Consider the following 21,932-nt stretch of genomic DNA (forward strand, 5'->3'; position numbering starts at 1 on the left):
AAATATAATGTGAGTGTGTTTGAGAGAGAGAGAGAGAGAGAGAGAGGATTTTTTTGTATATTCATAAACTGGAGAATGTTGGAATGTGAAAGTGAATATAAACTTTTATTAAATTTTAATATATCTTTCTGTCTACTTATACATCTATATTTATCAATATATATATATATATATATATATATATATATATATATATATATATATATATATATATATATAGAGAGAGAGAGAGAGAGAGAGAGAGAGAGAGAGAGAGAGAGAGTTGCGACACTAAGCAGCTTCCAGATAGTCTTTTGCAGAATCCAGTCCTCTTTAAACGTGTGCGATGGATTCAAGGTAACGTGCCTGCAGTGCTCTTTCCTCTTCCGAGATCGAGTCTGATGTTTTTCTCCTGTGGGAAGATGGTGTTAATACATGGAGGAATCAAAGAGAGGATTTTTTCAATAAATCTACTTATCATTACAGTGAACCAATTCGTTGATATTTTCTTCTAATTTTCACATATTAGGCACATCGTCATCTTCGGTACACGTACTGTACAATCACATGTCCGTCTTCATCACCATCACTTTCCCATACTCCCTTTCAACTTTCCATACAGCCCAGGCAGTAATATCCAACAAAAGCCTTAAAAGAGTCACTTCCCTAGAATTCGTCCACTTTAGTCATTCCATATACCACTTTGAACAATAATCCTTTACAATAAGAAGAAAAATGTGCATAAGAATAAGTGGAACTCTGCAAAAATTAACAGAAACGGGAATGCTTTCCACAATAATTTTTGGCAATTAGAAAAAGACACGGAAAGTGGCTTAAGACACGCCAAATGTTTTTGAAGATAATACCAGTTAGAAAAAATACATTTTATAATTAAAAGATAATAGTCAGAGAGATTAGACATACAAATCTGGAAATACAGAATTCAGGTTATAATGACTTTATCTGGTATCGCATAATAAATGCCACAGCGTGCATTATTTGAAGCCATATCAAGAATTTGTAGTTGCGGTTCGTTACCAGGCACGTGAAAGTGAAATCTCACTTAGTGCTTTGTAAACATTTATTCGAAAAGGATATAATAGCCTCCCCTCTGACCCTACCTGCAACCACTTTCTAGCCTTTTACTCCACCTCTATCTCATTCTCTCTTCCTTTGTTCAGATTTTCTGTCCAACCACTCTAACCATTACCTCCTAGTGCAACTGTGTTCTTTTCTCTCGCTTTCACCACTAGAGCCTTGTATTTCATCTCCTTTATTTTTAGGATCTCTGTATTTTGCTGTTCAACCACTCCAACTCCCTTTTTTTTTCACTGTTCTAATTGCTGAATGGCCGAATGTGTTCCAGTGCTTGGCTTGACAGTTTAAATTTCAAGTAACAAATAGAAAATAAGACAAGGATATACAAAATGAAAGCCGTACTGGTACATACATACATACATACATACATACATACAGCATACATACATACATATACATACATACATACACACACATACATACGTACATACTCGTATATACATCCGCACCAATTAAAGTATCTCGAAAAGTTTCAGGTAAGTCGAAGCCGTTTTTAAAGCTTATTTCCCCGTTCCAGTGTTATCAGTCTCGGATGGCGATACAGGTGGAGTGTAATTAGCCCAAGTAAACAAAACCATATCGTAAAATCCGACTCTTTATTACGATCATTTTTCCTCTTCAGTCTTGTTTGTGTTCACGCACTAGAATTGTGTGCTTGCTCCCTTCTCTTACACAGGTATGTGCACAAACACGCACCCACATTAAACAAAGGATATTATTCATTCGAATTTTCCTTTGATAATAATTTAGATTGTTCTCATTAAAGTTACAAATTATTCTTGGGAACATGAAAGGCATTGTGTAACTTTATTTGTTCCTTGGCGGCGTCGAGAGTTTTTTTTTTTTTTATGCAGTTCTGAGTATTCATTTGAGAGAAAGATGTTAATTACCTTTCTACAAAAAAAGTTACTCTTTTCATCACAGAGAGAGAGAGAGAGAGTTTGATAATTTAAACAAAATATTTAAATATTAAACATCACTTAAAGGCCATACTAATTTTGCAAAAAATTTTTCATCTTTCTTAAGGATTGCATACAATGCAAGGTATTTTAAAAATTACACATAAAAATAGTCAAAAATTAATGTGGATAAATGAAAATGCAAATAATGCGTATGGAACTTTTGCTAATAGTGTAAATACATCAGAATGTCTTCTCCAATCCCCTTTTTAACTCTTTAAATTTCATATCCATTCTCTAGCTTCTTCTTCTTCCACTTAAAAAGACATTAAATACAACTGGGACATGCCACACTCTTGTATGTGGCCTGTTTTTACACCAGCGCTGGTAATTTCTCTCATTTTTCTTTAGATTCAGTAGTCTTATAATAATTCAAGAAATTTCTATTTTATACCATGCACATTTAAAATCCTTCCCACTATATACTAGTTCCATGTATCCAAGAAAAGCATTTATATTAAATGATAATTTCATAAATTCTCATCTAATTCCCAAATCTTGTCCAAAGTACCGCTGGTCTTCTAAGGTAGTTCCTGTTATCTCGCAGCTTTTCGGGTATATCTTTCACTTATTTACCTTTAATTCTTATGGTCATCTCTATCTCCTTATACAAATTAAAGATTATTCATCTCGCTAATTTCATGAGCTAAACCACTGAAATGCAGACATGTGACGTCTAATGTTCCTTTTCTTAATAATGGTAAAACATCTCTTATATAAATATTGAAATCTTTATTTAGTCACTTGAGTTCCCCAGTTAAACATGGAACCTTGCCTTTCTGTTTAGAGAAAGTATTGCGTGCATTTTTTAAAGTGTAACGATGATGAAAACACGGCCTGAGTAGGAATAAAAATGCTGTCTTCGAATAGCCATGTTATCCTGGCTTTCATGTGAGATTGGATGGCATTTGCTATGTAATAAGCACAAAGAAGTATTCATAGGTAATCCATTATTATGTAAATTGGTTCTATCATTAGGTAAATTGGTTCTTTTATTAGGTAAATTGGTTCTTTCATGTGACATTTAACTATATATTGATCTGCTTACCTGTCAGTAATTTACCGGAGCATTTAACTAATATTTCATTCGTTCATCGGCTGCTTTGATTAATTATTCATTCGTATGAGGTCCATTTCAATCGGTGTTCTTTCATTCATCTGTGGCCCTAAGTCAGCATTCGCGCAGTCACGTATATAAACAGGACCCACGAAGGAATAATCGCAGCAAAACGCTGCTGGTCTCTCTCTCTCTGGAGCTTTTAATGCAATACCATTCAGCTTTAGGCTTGCGAGTGGGCGTTATTTCACGAAGGCGGCGGAGAAAAAATATTGAAAAGCATAATCGGACCACCATCAGGGACGTTGGCCCTAAAACCTTTTTAATTACCAGTGCCGTTTTTGCAGATCAAAAGGTCACACGTAATGGGCCATCTCTAACTAGTAATGATGATTATAAACGCTTCGCCATATGGAATGTTTGTTTTAAAGCTAATAATGTAGCTCATTAAGGTATTAGTTGATTTGAACATTATATGACTAAATAAACACAGTAGACACACGATTATTTATATACATACATATACATATATATATATATATATATATATATATATATATATATATATATATATATATATATATATATATATTATATATATATATATATATATATATATATATTCTAGAATGAATATATATATATATATATATAAAAATGATTCTAGAATGAACTTCTAATACACAAAAAATGCACGGAAAATTAACGAAACCTCAGTTACACACGATTCTCACTCTACCCTGACATCTTTCTTGCACATTCTCTTTCAAGTCCTCTCGCTTCCTTGATATTTATACCCTATGTTTATATAATCCTCTTCTCCATTAATCTGGTATTTCTAGTTCCTCTATAATTATTCCCTATTTAGGACAGGCGACCAAACTTACCCAAAACAATCTGATCCAGGTGCTTATCTGCGCAAAACATTTTTACCAATTTTTGTTTTTACCAGTCTTCTTAGATTTCAATCCTTCATGCTTCACTTGTATTTTGTATAAAGAAAAGCTTATCAAAAGATTCTTATAGTTTTCTCTCTTTCTTGTTCGTCATCCACAATACACTACCATAAAGGAGTAATGGCTTATTAGTCTTTTCATACAATACAACTTTGGCTTTCTTATGTTCATATTATTGTGGCTGTTCTGGGATTCATGTCTCTGGAGTAACTGTTTTCTTTTGGCAGTCTGGGTTTCAGGCTTTTGGTGGTCTGGGTTTTAGCCCTTTGGCAGTCTGGGTTTGCACCCTTTGGCGGTCTGGTTTTCCACCCTTTGGTGGTCTTGGTGTCTGCTCTTTGGCGGTCTGGGTTTCCTCTCTTAGGTGGTCTGGGTTTCCACCCTTTGGTGGTCTTGGTGTCTGCTTTTTGGCGGTCTGGGTTTCCTCTCTTTGGTGGTCTGGTTTCCTCTCTTTGGTGGTCTGGGTTTCCTCTCTGTGGTGGTCTGAGTTTCCTCTCTTTGGTGGTCTGGTTTCCTCTCTTAGGTGGTCTGGGTTTCCACCCTTTGGTGGTCTTGGTGTCTGCTTTTTGGCGGTCTGGGTTTCCTCTCTTTGGTGGTCTGGTTTCCTCTCTTTGGTGGTCAAGGTTTCCTCTCTTTGGTGGTCTGTGTTTCCACCCTTTGGTGGTCTTGGTGTCTCCTCTTTGGTGGTCTGGGTTTCTCTCTTTGGTGGTCTGGGTTTCTGCCCTTTGGTGGTCTGGGTTTTTGCACTTTGATGATCTGGTTTTCAGTTCTTTGGCAGTCTGGGTTTCCACGCTGTGTTTCTGTTCTTTGGAGGTCTGGGTTTCCGCTCTGTGGCTGTCTGGTTTTCAGCCCTTTGGCGGTCTAGGTTTTCTCTGGCTGTAAGGGTTTCTGCCTTTTGGCGGTTTGGGTTTTTCCCTCTTTGGTGGTCTGAATTTCTCCCCTTTGGTGGGCTCGGTTTCCACTCTTTGGCGGTCTGGGTTTCCCTCTCTTTGGTGGTCTGGGGTTTCTACCTTTTGGTGGTATGGGTTTCCGCCCTTTGGAGGTCTGGGTTTCCCTCCCTGTGGTGGTCTGGGCTTTCTGCCCTTTGGCGGTCTGGGTTTCCCTCCCTTTGGTGGTCTCCCTTTGGCGGTCTGGGTTTCCTCTCCCTTTGGTGGTCTGGGCTTCCGCCCTTTGGCGGTCTGGGTTTCCCTCCCTTTGGTGGTCTAGGGTTTCTGCCCTTTGGCGGTCTGGGTTTCCCTCCCTTTGGTGGTCTGGGCTTCCGCCCTTTGGCGGTCTGGGTTTCCCTCCCTTTGGTGGTCTAGGGTTTCCGCCCTTTGGCGGTCTGGGTTTCCCTCCTGGTGGTGGTCTGGGGTTTCCACCCTTTGGCGGTCTGGGTTTCCGCCCTTTGGCAGTCTGGGTTTCTCTCCTTTGGTGGTCTGGGGTTTCCACCCTTTGGTGGTCTGGGTTTCCGCCCTTTGGCGGTCTGGGTTTCTCTCCTTTTGGTGGTCTGGGTTTCCACCTTTGGTGGTCTGGGTTTCTGCCCTTTGATGATCTAGGTTTCCGCCCTTCTCATATCTTTCCACTTTCTTGGCTTTCATTTTATTTATATATACGTTAGATCTGCCATAGCAGAGAATTGTTAGGTTGAGCTTCTGTCAATATGTCGCCTATTAGCCTAAAAGAAAAATAAACAAACCTATTTAAAAAAGATTTCCTTGGCTACACTCTTCTGCTTAATCTTAGACTACTCTACATTTACGATTTTTTTTTTTTTTTTTTTACTTTGGACTATGGTAAATGTTGGACTAATATAAACGAAGGACTACTAATAACTGATTACCATAGATAAGTGTAGGTTAGGATGGTCCAGACCTGTGAGACTACATAAGTCTTGCTTTGTCATATGTTCTATACTATAACCGTCACTACTTTAAGGAAAATAACCCACGACGCTTGACATAGCATTGGAGGATTCGTGTAAGGCTGGATTATATTGAAAATGCTCCGGGCTAGATCGGAGTTAAAAGTCAGTTACTTAGGCATATTGCTTGTTATAGGAAATTTACCGAAAAAGCGCGAACTTCTATTGCAGCCAGCTTTTTAAAGGGGTCTCCTTACCTAAAAGCTTTGAAAGTACAGAGCCCACTAGTGAATCATATCGGAAACCGATCTCACAATAACCAAGGTTATCAGAATTTACGGTTTTGTACGAAATGGTTCAGAAACTGTTAGAACTACAGTATACGAGTTCTGCATACATCAGTAGCAAAAACGGCTAGAAAATTCACCTCTCCGTCGGCAGAAAACAAAGTTCGAGTTTTTTCGCTTTCGTACCCATACCGGAATTTTAAATCTCTCTCTCTCTCTCTCTCTCTCTCTCTCTCTCTCTCTCTCTCTCTCTCTCTCTCTCTCTCTCTCTCTCTCTCCAAGAAAACTTTTTAACTGATGTAAATTTACGACGTACACCCAGGATTTAGTTTATTGATGGTATCACAGACATCAGCACATTTTAAAGCATTTAGCTGCGCACGTATAACATTAATGTGTTAATACTAAACCATATGAAAAACGTTATGCAGCAACCTAAGGTATTTTCATTACCAATTGGTTCTAATTCCATTAATTCATTTACTCAAAATAAAATGATTAGATTTAAACTGTTTCAAATAATGAGTATTATACCGTCAATTTAGGAATCAGTGAGCGAAGGTTCTTCAAATTTTCATAAATCTCAAGCCACACTTGCAGACTCACACTCACTCACATATGCTGCACGAAGTTCTTTTCCACTCATTCAGCCTTATTGTTTAGGTTGGCAAGGCGTGGCTTGCACCTCTCTCTCTCTCTCTCTCTCTCTCCCATCAAGAAGTCAGAGAGGCGGGTTTGGAGCAGAACCATCGACAAAGCAAATTAGCCAAGGTCCAGCATTATATATAAGAGAGAACTATGAATGGAAAACCTGCAGTTTACCAGATATTACTTATCGGGGATGAATAAGTCCAACAGACAGTTTGGAAAAAAAAATCGTTCTTTTGAATTTCCTCTCCTTTTCTTTATGCGTATGAACTATAGATTGCGATGTGTGGATAATAGTATAAGCTGAAAGAGTACCATACTTCCCAAAAAATAAAGGTTTTTCTTATTTTATTCACGGTAATTTTTAGAAAATCTTTGGCAATTGAATAAGATTGCGTAAGATTTTTAAAGCTAATAATAATTCGTTTCATGTAAATGGTTAATTATAGAAAATAGATCTGTAAATTTTAATCAATATATTGGCAAGACGTTATAAAAATTAGTATATGCTAGTAACATGTTGAAAAATGTAATCGACTCAAGTTCTGTAAATAAAGTTTTGATAAGAATATGAATATTAGACAAAAATGCATAAAACTTAATCCATTTATCTCAAAAGAAATATGTGAAATGCAAAGATGTGAAAGACTTCAGTTAAGCCTAGCCATAATAACAAGAAATCGACACGCTTGTTGTCATATATTTAAGAAGTAATGTAGGTCAGGTGGCCTGCGAAAACAAGATTTGTGAATAGCACGACCTTTCTCTGCAAAAAAAAAAAAGCTCCGCCTGCATCCAGCAGGTGTCAGCGTCCGTTTTTTTTTTTTTTTTTTTTTTTTTTTTTTTTTTTTTTACTGTGTTTGTTCCTATACAGGGAGCTTTCGCCCCAGAATACATACTGTAAGTTTCTTTTCCTAGGGGCGAATCTTTTTGAAAATGTCTTAATGGACGAAACAGGTCAGGTCCATTTCCTGTCTCATTTTTGCTTATGATATTTTTTTTATCTAAACTTCATATGTTCCTGTGAGTTATGCGCGTATGTATGTATGAATGTATCAATGATTGTATGTATGTTTGTATGTATGTGTGAATGATTGTATGTATGTTTGTGTGTATGTATGAATGATTGTATGTATGTTTGTATGTATGTATGAATGATTGTATGTATATATGTCTGTATGTTTGTATGTATGTATGTATGTATGTATGTTTGTATGTAAGTATGTATATTCATGTTACAGAGAGAGAGAGAGAGAGAGAGAGATTCTTATTTCCAAAACGCGGTTCATGCCTGGAAAAAAAAAAAAAAAAAAAAAAAAAAAAAAGGAAATGACCCCCACCACACCCTCAGGACACCCCCTTTCACCCTTCTCTGTCTTCCTTAGCCTGTCGACCACTGTTTTTCGAGATCCACCGGACTCTAAATGCGACCATCCGTCCGTTAAAATCCTTTTGGATTATATGTCGGCCAAATTTTCGAGAAATAAATCGCTCGGAAAATCCCGTGACTGATATCGCCTACCCCGTGTCTGAAATCTTAAGCAACAGCGTGTCTTACACACACAAATACCTACACAAACACAGGATCACACAGACAGACGGATTTTCTTCACAGAAGAAATGTTGGAAGGAAATTACGAATTCTTTCTGCCTTCAAAATGGAAGAGGAGGCTGGAGAAAAACCGGGATATGAATAGCTTATAAAACCTCGCACTAAACTCCCGGAACTTGTGTCTCAGCACAGAGCATTCTCTCATACTCGGCCACAGTCTTAATGGGTAATGATTAAAAATAAGCTTTCCTAACTTGGATCTTGAGTGTCGTCGCGCAATTAGGTAAAATGTGGTTGGACCTGACTGGAGAGGTGTAATTAAAGAAGATAACGCTTTTGGTTTCATTTGATGAAGAGCATTTCAGTTAACTTTAATTCTCTCTAAAGTGACGCACATATCATTTCTTAATCTTGATAGAGACGGAGAGTTAAACGTTTGGACGTGCAGTTAAACGTCAGTAATGTTATTTTGCTAATTGCTAATTAATTAAGGCTAATTTTCCGACTACGACTACACCGTGTATGGAGATCAATCGTATTTTGAAAATTTTGAAATATTATGAGAATGGAGAACTGAAAACGATGCTAACCGAAGCAGGGGTTGGTTTCTGGGAGTGCATATAATTGATGACGATGGATAAAGCAAGGAAGACAATAAGAGTTTTGTTAAAGGTATGGGAGAGATAGTTTCAAGAGAAGCCAAAATTAAGAAGCAGAAGGGACTGATGAGTCCGTTCTCTCAAAGAAAAAAGTTATTGATGAATGAAGAAAATTGGTGGAAGCCGTTGCAATGAACTGGCTAAGAAGTAACGACTAAAAGGGTAGTGTAGGCGTAACGACGATTTAGGGTAATTTTAGGAGGAATATTCTTTGGCGAGGTTAGAGCCATGGAAGGGGTTTCATTTTGGAAATCCTATTGAGGGCGGAAAAGGGAGGAATATCGTTTGAAAAAAATGGTCTATCACAGGAGAGCTTTAGTTCATAATATGCGTGATTTGATGGAGATGATATAAATATATATACTGTATAATACATATATGCATATATATATGTATATGACTATTTATCACATCACCGTGATTCATATACAATCAGAAAGCTACAAACGTCCTTTAATATCAATTACTCTACCTCGGAAGTAATATATTTTCATATATGTTAGGGAATTTTTAGGTGATAATAAGTCCACCGTCCGTGGGATCGAACCAGCGACGGACGGGGGAATCAGGACTGTGACACACTAACCAGTCGGCCTCTTGGCCGACTGGTTAGTGTGTCACTGTAGTCCTGATTCCCGTCCGTCGCTGGTTCGATCCCATGACGGTGACTTATTATCACCTAAAATTCCTTCGGTAACATATATATGAAAATATATTATCCGAGGTAGAGTGAATTGATATTAAAGGACGTTTGTAGCTTTTTGATTATATATGTATATATATATATTTGTATATATATGTGTGTGTCTGTGCATATATATATATATATGTATATATATTTGTATATATATATATATATATATATATATATATATATATATATATATATATATATATTTTCATGATGTTGCCTTGTAATACATATATCCTCCTATAATTTTGACATATTTACTTTTTTTTTCATATGTTATGTGTAATGATAATGGTTGTTGAAGTGTCATATTTAGTTTGACATCAGATCTCAAAAGTACTAATGATTACTTGATAGCGTAATTTAGAATTGTTGTTATAATTTTAATAGTAACGTAATTTAGAACGAATATCTTTCTTGGTAAAAGCGTAGTATGTGAACACGTGTGTGTGTCCACAAGGCTTGTTTCATTTCAGTTGTCATCAGTTGAGATAAGAGGAACGCTTTGTTTTGGGTTAGCGATGACAGATTTGCAAAACAAACGCCAATTCGTCCCATACGGGCTCAAGACGAGTGATTTCATGTTGTTGCATGCGTTGTTTGAGTCACGTACGCCACTTTGCGAGAAAGAATACGTGTCCTGATCAATTACGTCATGTTTTGTAAGATGCGTTCAAAACGTTTTGCTGGGATGACGTAACTTTCCTTCTAGAAGCTTTTCCATTGTATCTCGCACCCAAAACGCTTTAATGACGTCACCTCCCTGCTTCTAGAACTTTTGTATCTCGTACCCAAAATGCTTTAATGACATCATGTAATTGTTTCACGTATTACTGGAATCCTAAAATTTGTTTCATTCTGATTTCTGAGACCAGTCGATTTGGTTCCATATCTCTCTCTCTCTCTCTCATTCCTAATTAGGAAGAGATTACTTTTAACGTAAATTTTTGTGGTCACTTTTAACATTAACTTTTGAGATCTGAATTTAGCAAAGTTATTTAGTCGTAACGGCGCCTGGTAAAAAAGTGTGTATTGTGTAACGCAGCTGCAGCAAGTGATTTACAGAGGTTTTCACAAGTTGTGTAAGGTAACGTGAAATTTTACTTATTGATACCATGGTATGATAAGTTAGGAGGTTATGGTGTGATAAGTTAGGAAATTTTGAACAAGTGAAATCATTATTGATAAATCTTACGTGTATTTTGTGTGTTTTTCTATTTACAATTTCTTTATATTTTCACATTTTTATGTTTGTGATGTAACATTTATTTACATAGCATTGTAAATATTTCTTGGTAATTTAACATTGCATACTTAATTTAACATTGCATACTTGATTTCATTTATTGAGATTTTCTTTTTAAATCTTGAGTAATTCTTGATAGTTTAAATTTTACTTGATTAATTTAAATTCCTGATAAAGTTTTTGTGAATTAGTTTTGTTTCATAATTTAATTCAAGAATTCATTGAGTTTTGTGTTATTTTCAACTAATAGTAAATTTTTCAGATTGTGAATTCTAATTAATTGTGAATTCTAGTTATAAACTTTGAATCTGAAAATAAATTTTTTGTATTTAACATTTTTAGAAAAACAGTGTTTCATTTATTGATCACCAGTGAATAGGATTGATTGTGTGTGCATAAGGCAAAGTGATAAACATGTTTTGTTCTTTTAGTTTTGCTAAAGTGAATTAAGACCAGGGAAACAGTTAGAGTTTTTTGATGGAGTGATGCCCTTTTTCTCTAGAAGATTTCTAGTTTAATTTTTTATACCTCACACATATTCTGACGAACTTAGTTTGATTTTTCAAGTGATTGATAAATAAGTTTTTCTTAAGGGATCACTGTTACCTTTAGAGTACTCAGTCGTAACAATTAATGTTATGAGAGTTCAGGTATCTGGCTGAAGTGAGGTATATTTTGAATCTTGAGATTAGTTGTGTAATAACCAGGTACTTGATACACATCGTGACAATATATATATATATATATATATATATATATATATATATATATATATATATATATATATATGTATATGTGTGTGTGTGTTTGTGTGCGCGCGCGCGCCCGAGCTCGTCCGTGTGAGTTTTCTCTTTTAATCAAATATCCAATTACTTAATTCGTGGACGTTCCATTCTCTTCGTAGAACAATACTAGAATGCAATACTTCTTTGTCTTTAGTTAATGAATTTCCCCGAACTAAGGATCACCAAACATTTGTATTCCTTTCAGTTTCCTTTGATCAGAAGAACAGAAGAACTAAATAATCTCAGTACGGTCTCTGTCTCTCTCTCTTTATGTCTGTCCTTAACTCTGGTATTTTAATGATACTTTTCATTAGAATTCATATATTCGTCTACTTTTGAAACTAATAATAATAATAATAATAATAATAATAATAATAATGGGAAGCAAATCCACAGTTATGTATATGTACATATATTTAAAGATAAATCAGTACAGAAGCTTTCGGGAACTTGTTCGGTTCCCTTTTCAATCTTAGATTGAAAAGGGGAACCGGAACAAGTTCCCGAAAGCTATCTATATTGATTTATCTTTAAATATATGTACATATACAGAACTGTGGATTTTTCTCCATTTTAAGACTCATGCTACTATGAGTATTTTTAATAATAATAATAATAATAATAATAATAATAATAATAATAATAATAATAATAATAATAATAATAATAAGAAAGTATATCCAGATTTGTAAATACTGAAGGCCCATCGAAGATCATGAAAATTTATAGTTGTCCATAAGCATACTGAAAATAAAAAAGGGATGCTGAACATAATAAAAACTTTAAAAAAAAAAAAAAAGAATAATCGAGACAAACGAAAACCGATTACACAGCAAAGGAAAAAGCTATTACTGCTCCGTTCGTCGGAATATAAACGGCTGCTTAATATCACGCTCCACGGATTTTGCAGGGAAAAGAATTTGGGATTTAGCAAAAGATTAATAAAGACTCCAAGGATTTCCCGCTATAATGAAGCGGGAGAGCGCGCGAGCAAATCCTTCTCCAATCCAGATGGCGCTGTTAGTCGTATAGATTTTCATTATACTGTCATTGTAAGCTTAGAGATTTTTATGGATGAATTTGGACTCTCTCTCTCTCTCTCTGGATGAATTTGGACTCTCTCTCTCTCTCTCTCTCTCTCTCTCTCTCTCTTGATTTTCATTATACTGTCATTGTAAGCATAGAGATTTTTATGGATAAATTTGACTCTCTCTCTCTCTCTCTCTCTCTCTCTCTCTCTCTCTCTCTCTCTCTCTCTCTCTCTCTCTCTCTCTCTCATTTTTATAACAAAGACGACTTTTCTGAATGATGAATGAATGACGTAAATAATGGAATCCCGGCATATGAGTGAATAAGTATAAATATTTTTAAAAGGTAATAATATGTTCCTTACAGGATAAAATGAACTGAAAGCCGTTCTTTCTTACCGTATCACAATAAAAATAGGACTCTAAACTTACGCCTTTAATGTTAGATTCCCATGCTGTTTGGATTCATATATTGCCAACAAATACTATTTATTTGAGTATAGAACACTAAAACAAACGTAACTTAGTTTCAAGAACGATATGTGAATATTAGAAGGAGAATTTTGTTCATCAAGCTTGTTTCAACGCCGTTTTTAATATCTCTCTCTCTCTCTCTCTCTCTCTCTCTCTCTCTCTCTCTCTCTCTCTCTCTCTGTATTGTCATCAGCACGAGTCAACTTTCCCCTCAGTTAAGCTGATAATTTCATTCGCTTAGACATAATTCCAGCAAGATTATCCAGTGCTTCCGTAATCAGCGAGGGATCATGCAAATAAAACCTACGGAAGGATTGCCGGAAGTGAGTACAACGTGAATTGCGGAATAAGCAATTACCAGGTCGATGATTCTTCTCCTTCACAAAGGATCTCCCTGCCTTTGAGAGGAGTCCCGGGTTGAAATGTCTGGCTGGAAGGATTTAAGGGCCGTTTCGAAATTTCATATTCTTGCCGCAGTATCTTCATGGGATTTCAAATTTGGGCACAAATCTCCGCGCGGCGTTGCTTGCATTATGCTACTACGCATCTGGAGATTTTATTGCGCCGGCGGCTCAGTACTTTGTGCTGATTCTTTCAAGTCCTGGGAAAGATGTTACTGTAAAACAGGATGAGAGAGAGTGAGAGAGAGAGATTTTCTTACGATTCATGGATAACGATTTTGACGAGATCCGGGGACTAAGCTAAAAGAAATAAAAGCCATTATGGAGAATAATATAAAAATAAAGACTTACATGATAGGACAGCATCCTTTGACGACCGTTACTTTCAAAACAGCTTCTTCGTTATTTATTTATTTATTTATTTATTTATTTATTTATTTATTTATTTATAAGAACACCAGTATTAAATTTGTAAGCAGATATCTCGGAGGTAGGTCTAGATTCGAGAAAGAGCGAAATAGTCGCGACGCTAGGAATGTAAAGTGGTTTTTGAATTATAAAGTGACAAAGAGGAAGTTTTTCTAAAAACTTAAAATGTTGTTATAAGCACCAGATAATAATTATTTTTCATTTTGTTATTATCGTAAACGCTTAACAATTATTTAGTAGGGAAATAGATTTTGTAGGTTTTAGTGATATAGCATTCAAGGTTTTATCTCTCTTGCCCCTGATAACTTTTTTATTCGTTATGTTCACCCACACCTTCTACATTTCAGTATCAGTAAACCGCCGTATGGGGTTAGTGCCGTCAGTGCACATCATGCGGTGCACTGTAGGCATTACTTATGGTTCTTTGCAGCATGCCTTCGGCCCCTAACTGCAACCCCTTTACATTCCTTTTACTGTACCTCCTTACATATTCTCTTTCTTACATCTTACTTTCCACCCTCTCCTAACAGTTGATTCACACTACAAATGCGAGGTTTTCCTCCTATTACACCTTTCAAACCTTTTACTGTCAATTTCCCTCTCAGCGCTGAATCACCTCATAGGGCCCAGTGCTTGGCCTTTGGCCTAAATTCCATGTTCAATTCAATTTACTATTAGTAAAAGTAATCCTTGACTGAATGTAACTGTGGTTTCGCAAAATAAACTTTTTACATTTTTTTATGACAAACAGGTATTCATGAGGATGATAAATTTGAGTAAAAGAAAGCTCCCACATTTTAAGACGACAAAATGTCATTAACATATAAAAAAGAATATTCCCGAAGTGACTTTCCATATCTCGACCGCTTCTTGTGTTTGAATGCCTCGTGAGAAAATCATGAAAATACAGAAGATATCTTTGAAACGCGTCGTATTGTGATTTCGATGTTTTTGTTTTAAAGACTCTAGTAAGTTCTAACTTTTCGTGTGTTTTGAAGTGAATACTACAAGTAGCTGCTTAATAGAGAGAGAGAGAGAGAGAGAGAGAGAGAGACTTATAAATACTTTAATTTACCTGGGAACGATAATTATATATTTATATAACATTATATATACTCTATATATATACATATATATATATAATATATATATATACATATATATATATATATATATATATATATATATATATATATATATATATATATATATATATATATATATATATATATATATATATATATATATATATGTATACATACATACAGTATATATATATATATATATATATATATATATATATATATATATATATGTGTGTGTGTGTGTGTGTGTGTATTCCTTAGTTTTACCAGACCACTGAGCTGATTAACAGCTCTCCTCGAGCTGGCCCGAAGGATTAGACTTATTTTACGTGGCTAAGAACCAATTGGTTACTTAGCAACGGGACCTACAGCTTATTGTGGAATCCGAACCACATTATAGCGAGAAATGAATTTCTATCACCAGAAATAAATTCCTCTAACTCTTCATCAGTCGGCCGGGGGAATTGAACTCCGGTCCATCGAGTGACAGTCCGCAGCTCTACCGGCTCACCCAACGAAGAGCCTGTGTGTGTGTGTGTGTGTGTGTGTGTGTGTGTGTGTATATATATATATATATATATATATATATATATATATATATATATATATATATATATATATATATATATATATATATATTTCTGCAAACGGTAAGCTACAAATGTCGCTTTAAAATCAACTCACTCTACCTCTGAAACAGTACCGAAGGAAATTTTTTATAAATGATAAGCGGTTCGTCACCTGGCAGGAGCGAACTGCCGAACGGTGATTACCAACGTTCCTGCCAGATGACGAACCACTTATCAATTATCACTCCACTTCGGTATTATTTTCGAGGTTAAGCGAACTGGATATTAAACGACGTTTGTAGCTTAATGTTTACCCATATAAAAATCACGGTGATGTAAGATTTTTTTCATATATATATATATATATATATATATATATATATATATATATATATATATATATATATATATATATATATAATTTACATCATCATGTGATATATATATATATATATATATATATATATATATATATATATATATATATATATATATATATATATAATTTTACCACATCACTGTGGTATATATATATATATATATATATATATATATATATATATATATATATATATATATATATATATATATATATATATTATGTATATCATAAAATGACTGGAAAATCATACGAGTTAACAAAAGCCGTGTGAAGCCCCATAAGAAGTCGAGCAAATTGCCTGCAAGCCAGTAATATTAGTGGACAACAAACTAATTGAGGTTGTGAAACGTTATATCGTTCCACATAACCAGGGGGCGCAGAGTAATTAAAACCAGACAGAATAAATTTTAAGTAAGATCATTCTCGACAAAGGCAACGAGAAAGGGATTGCTTTTTGTTTAACTTTTAATTTCAAGCACAGTTCAGTCTTAGAATAGGAAGAGGAAAAAAGAAATATTTTAAGGACAAGAAGACATGAAAGAGGGGAGTCGATTTTATCTTGGAGATGGAGAGACTAATTCAGGTAATGACATGGGCAGAAAGGAGGTAACGAACATCTCCAGACAATAGAAGAAAAACAATGTTGAAATTAAGGTTAGAAAATGAAAAAAAAGATATATTTTTAATTAAGAAATGGAAGTGGAAGGTGAAAGGATGATAATGCTCGGAAGATGGGTAGGTGAGAAAAGAGTAGAGGGGGATAATTCTGTAAAAAAAAAAACTTACTGTTTGCTCTAGAAACAGAGAAATGGAATGGAACAAACTTATATTAAAGGACAAGAGAAAGATCGCCCGTATTTAAGTGGAAACGCGGGAGAACTTGAAAAGTGGGAAGACTTTCTTCTTTCCCGGTGCATGTTTTGAGGCAGAGGTGTAAAGGTCCAGTAATGAAGGAGGTTTGAAAAAGTGTGTGAGATAAGAGAGTAGAGATGAGAATGGGGAAACTGTGGGAGGAGAATATCGTGCAACAAAATAAAACGATGATTTTAACATTCGAGATTTGAAAGCTTTTAGACATGAGCCTTCCTTATACTTACAAAGGATGGAAAGACACTTACATTGACAATGTGAAAGATGTCATGCTATAAAAGAATATGAAAAAAGAAAATATTTAAAATTCTCAGATATAAATTCAACAAAGGAACTCTGTCTCACATGCACGTAAATGCAGTGGATGCAGTTTACAATCTAATTACCCGTAGACTATTTAGTTTTCGTAGGGAAGGCTTCGGTCTGTGCTATTAGTTGACAAAATTATATTTTACAAGTACTCATTACTAACTTCATTTATAAACTTGCAAATGCTGTACTAGTTTCTTGGGCAGGTGACTCAATTGTGCTCAGAAATAATTGTAATTAATATAAATATATATATATATATATATATATATATATATATATATATATATATATACATATATATATATATATGTGTATATATATATATATATATATATATATATATATATATATATATATATATATATATATATATTTATATATAATATATATAGTATATATATGTCAGTAGCATTATTTTCGGAGACAGTATTCTTATTTTCCTTTTTTCCTTCTGGTATTCTTCTCAGGAGCAATAAAATATTCGTTTTCTTTTATTTAATTTTAATAGCCGGCAGTTGTTTCTTAGCCCTGTAGTGATTTCATCATGACTATAGTACGATGTTGGGAAATACAGTTTTATATTTAAATTTTGCTGAAATTTAAACAAAGAATAAAGTAAAAGATAATGCCACATAAATGATGTTTACCTACTTGTCTCTGTGTCAGACTTTGTATTCGGTAGTCACTCATGAAGGTGCTCGTCCTTGCCCACTTCAAGTAGGCGTCCTCCAGTATGTTGTTTGGATTTCCTAGTTGCAGTCGGGCGTGAGAGTGGGTTTCATGCATTGGGATGAGTTTTGTGTTACGGTTCGGTTTGGGTGGTAGTCTTTCAGTCTTCTGGTTAAGGGAAGAATCAAGTTTGTGTCGGTGAATCTTGAACAGTGGCCGTTGCTAATGATTCCTTACAGTTTCTGCTATTTGTCGTCGGTGGTGGGGTTCCCTAGGGATTAGTTCAGTGCCTTCTTTCAGCGTCTAGATTGAGGGCTTCAGGTCGTTGGCGTCCATATAATGTTGAAGAATAGTGCCCTGGTTACGGTGAGCTTGTAAACGCCTCTTCAAAGTGGTTGCAGTGTGCCCAGCATAGCAGTTGTTGAGGGTACTTTTAAATCTATGTACTATGTTGGTCGATTCTCCAGCATCTTGACGAGGCCGTTGACAAGATTCGGGCGGCAAAACTGTCATAGGGATACTTGACTGACTGTGACAGTGGGCGTTATTCCACGGCTAATAATCCCTTTGATCGCTTTGCCCGCGATGTGATTTCCTCCATGCTCGATCGTGGAATTCGACTTGCTAGAATATTTATCGAGCTGTCCCCGGATACAAGTTTTCCACAAAGTTAATGCTATATTCGTTATTAGTAAGCTATCTCACTTCATTTAACTCCGCATGCATAGGCTTCTTCGAACTGCAATGCGTAACGACGTTCCGCTTGTAGTGGGCCTCCTTCGTGCTTATCTGAAGATATCAATGATGTCTAAGAGAGTGGCGTTCGTATGCTAACTCCTTTTAAGAACCATGATAGGTCAGGGTGAGGGTAATCTAGACCAGACTTCCTGGTGTCTGCAGTTTCACTGTGTCAGGTCCTCCTAGAAAATACCGGAGAGAGAGAGAGAGAGAGAGAGAGAGAGAGAGAGAGAGAGAGAGAGAGAGAGAGAGAGAGAGAGAGAGAGAGAGAGAATTTGTAGATCTGGGATTTGTCCTTCTCTCTCCCGCTCACTCTGTCAGTTTATGTACTTTCTCTACGGTTTCCCTTTTCTGCAGCAAAAACTTTTATGCAGGAAAGGGGAATGACGTCCAATTAACTAATTACCCAAATCTTTATACAAAGGAAGAAGAGCCGAGGGAAATAAAGATCCTACAATTTTTGACGGAAATGAAAGATAATTATCTTAAAGAATGTGTTCAGAACAGAAGTGGTGAGACGATTCTGAAGTAAGTATGGGGACTGAAACCCCCCCCTTTTTTTTTTTTTAAAGTTACTATTGAATGGGGAAAGAAGGAATAAAGTTTTTTGATTTATAATGAGAGACATGCCATACGTGTCAATGAATGTATTAATAATGGTGAATGACAAAATTCCCAAGCAGTTAATTAATATTGATGGTTTCCAAAATATATTTAGGTGAAGAAAATACAATTTCAATTTGTGATGAAATACTGATTAGTTTAAGAATGAACAATGCTTGACTGATGAGTAATGCAGCAAGTGGTAATTTGGTATTAAAATAAACTCTGATACCAGATAAAAGAGAAAACATTTTTTATTGAATTAATAACAATTTATTTATCAAAGAGAGTCATCCTCATCATGTTTTGGTGAATTAATGATTATATATTTCGAGATTGGTGAGTCAGTTGTTGCTCTACGAAGAATGGCGCTTACATGTAACGAAGAACATCGGTTTTTAATTTTCAGAATAATTACAATAATTGTTGTGGTGATATATCATGATGATATTCCATCGATATAGGAAATAGTATAAAATACTCGAAGACTAACTGAATCCAGCCAATATCCTTGATAATATTATTATGACTGATCAAACTTACATTCGACATGCGCTATGTTGTTTTATGAATTTACCTAAATCCTTGACATTGAAGCTTTGATATAATCTCAAATAAATACGTATACACGTACACACACACACACACGCACATACTTATATGTACATATGTGTGTGTATATTTTTTATCCTAAATGAAAAGCCGATCAACATTTGTATATATATATATATATATATATATATATATATATATATATATACACATATACAGTATATATATATATATATATATATATATATATATATATATATATATATATATATATATACACATATACAGTATATATATATATATATATATATATATATATATATATATATATATATATATATATATAAATATATATATATATATATATATATATATATATATATATAATATATATATATATATATATATATATATATATATATATATATATATATATATATATATAAATACAAATGCAAAGTGTTTACACATTTGTGGATGCTTTCATGCATACCTATTCACATATTCATGTATTTGAAAGTTTAATTGGGATAAAAATTCCATGGCAGTATTTTGTGGATTTTTTAAGTCTCAACATGAAGAGAGAAATCAAATCCATTCCATGAAAACAAACTCGGGTACTTATTCCGTTGTGTAATTCCCGATTCCAGTTGCTGATCAAAGATTTATTTTGTGTCAGGCCTCACATCCCATTCTCTCATTGTGATTACAGTCCTGGGCCCTGTGTACGTCGAGGAGAATCTGAAGTCTAACAAGTTCTGAGACTTTCAGAAAGTCCTTTAACTGTTGCGATTTATTATTTGTTGAAAACATGGTTATCTTTGCATATTACTACTCGCTGACAGTATCGTATTGACGCCATCCATCCCAAAAGTATTGCGCGATGATTTTGTGGCTGACAACAATCTCAGACCCATTTTATTTCATTCATAATTTAATTTAAGGTTAGTGGGTTTATTCAGATTTCGTCCTTTTCCTGGAAATCATTTATCATAATATATTTGTATGTTGTTTGAATTTTCGCTTTCATAAAAGCGATATTCTTATCTTTAAAGTAAGTTTTGTCTATTTTATACCTATGTTAGACATTGATTTATGTGATTATCCATTGTACTAGAAGCATGATAATTTTCGTTCATTCTTTCCGAGAAAAACCTCCTGGCGTCCAACTTTTACAATTATCCGTGTTTCTACTTCCTCGTTGGGGCGGGGGTGGGTTCCGTTCTCAGCTAGCACTCTGCTGGCCCCACGTTCGAATCTCCGACCGGCCAATGAAGAATAAGAGGAATTTATATCTGGTGATAGAAATTCATTTCTCGCTATAATGTGGTTCGGATTCCACAATAATCTGTAGGTCCCGTCGCTAGGTATCGAATTGGTTCTTAGCCACGTAAAATAAATCTAATCCTTAGGGCCAGCCCTAGGAGAGCTGTTAATCAGCTCAGTGGTCTGGTTAAACTAAAGTATACTTATTATCCATGTTTCTGGAAGATGAAATGAATGTTCATTATCGTGTTAGCGTATATAGGTTCCGCAACGTTGTCTGATGATATTTCCTCTTCTGGTTTGTTTCTAGAATTATGGGAAATTTAGGCCACTGTTCCTGACGTTTCAAAAGGTCATGTCAGTGAGATGACGCCCCACACACCGGGATATATCTTTATCTTCAGCTGTTTGTTCAGGAAACTGACATCTCTTGTGATCGTTCAGCCTCTGCTGTAGCCGAGTGGATCTGACAGTTCGCCCACTACGGAGCTATATTCTGAGTTTACCCTTTTTTTTATCTTAGGATAACAGGGGAATAAATTTTTATAATTTTTTTTCGATGTGATAAATAATAGTGTTAATATCAGTTAATGAAATATTCCTGATCTAGATCTGTCTAAGAGGCAATGGCATTCCTCTTCCAGGAAGTTTTCATATTATCATATGATTTCCTTCCTTTGAATAGAAAAGTAGTTATAGTTGTAATAGTCATCTTCCACGATTGGCAGTCAAATAAAATAAAAAAACATTCTTCACCACCGGTCATTTTTTTTTTCTGGCCCCCCTTCCAGTTCTGCTCT

At 35.0% G+C, this 21,932-nt stretch overlaps 1 protein-coding gene across 1 annotated transcript; it reads right to left on the bottom strand.

The window, feature by feature from the left end:
* Window positions 1-4,284: 4,284 nt before the first annotated feature.
* On the bottom strand, window positions 4,285-19,866 carry LOC136839073 (proline-rich protein HaeIII subfamily 1-like). Its single transcript, XM_067104736.1, has 6 exons — window positions 19,858-19,866; window positions 18,495-18,614; window positions 17,956-18,141; window positions 16,909-16,916; window positions 5,057-5,532; window positions 4,285-4,802 (listed from the first exon to the last, which is right to left on the bottom strand). The coding sequence occupies exons 1-6, from the start codon at window positions 19,864-19,866 to the stop codon at window positions 4,285-4,287; spliced, it is 1,317 nt and encodes a 438-aa protein (XP_066960837.1).
* Between the last annotated feature and the right edge of the window lie 2,066 nt (window positions 19,867-21,932).

This window comes from Macrobrachium rosenbergii, chromosome 5 (genome assembly GCF_040412425.1).
Source record: "Macrobrachium rosenbergii isolate ZJJX-2024 chromosome 5, ASM4041242v1, whole genome shotgun sequence".
Classification (NCBI taxonomy): Eukaryota; Metazoa; Arthropoda; class Malacostraca; order Decapoda; family Palaemonidae; genus Macrobrachium; species Macrobrachium rosenbergii.

Bases quoted from the DNA above. Each gene is read 5' to 3' on its own strand.
- LOC136839073 (XM_067104736.1), bottom strand. The intron at 18,142-18,494 runs GTATCCCTATGA...TCCCTTAACCAG, and splicing joins CCACTGTCACAGTCAGTCAA to AAGACTGAAAGACTACCACC. The intron at 4,803-5,056 runs GTAGAAACCCCA...ACTGAAAACCAG, and splicing joins GAAACCCATACCACCAAAAG to ATCATCAAAGTGCAAAAACC.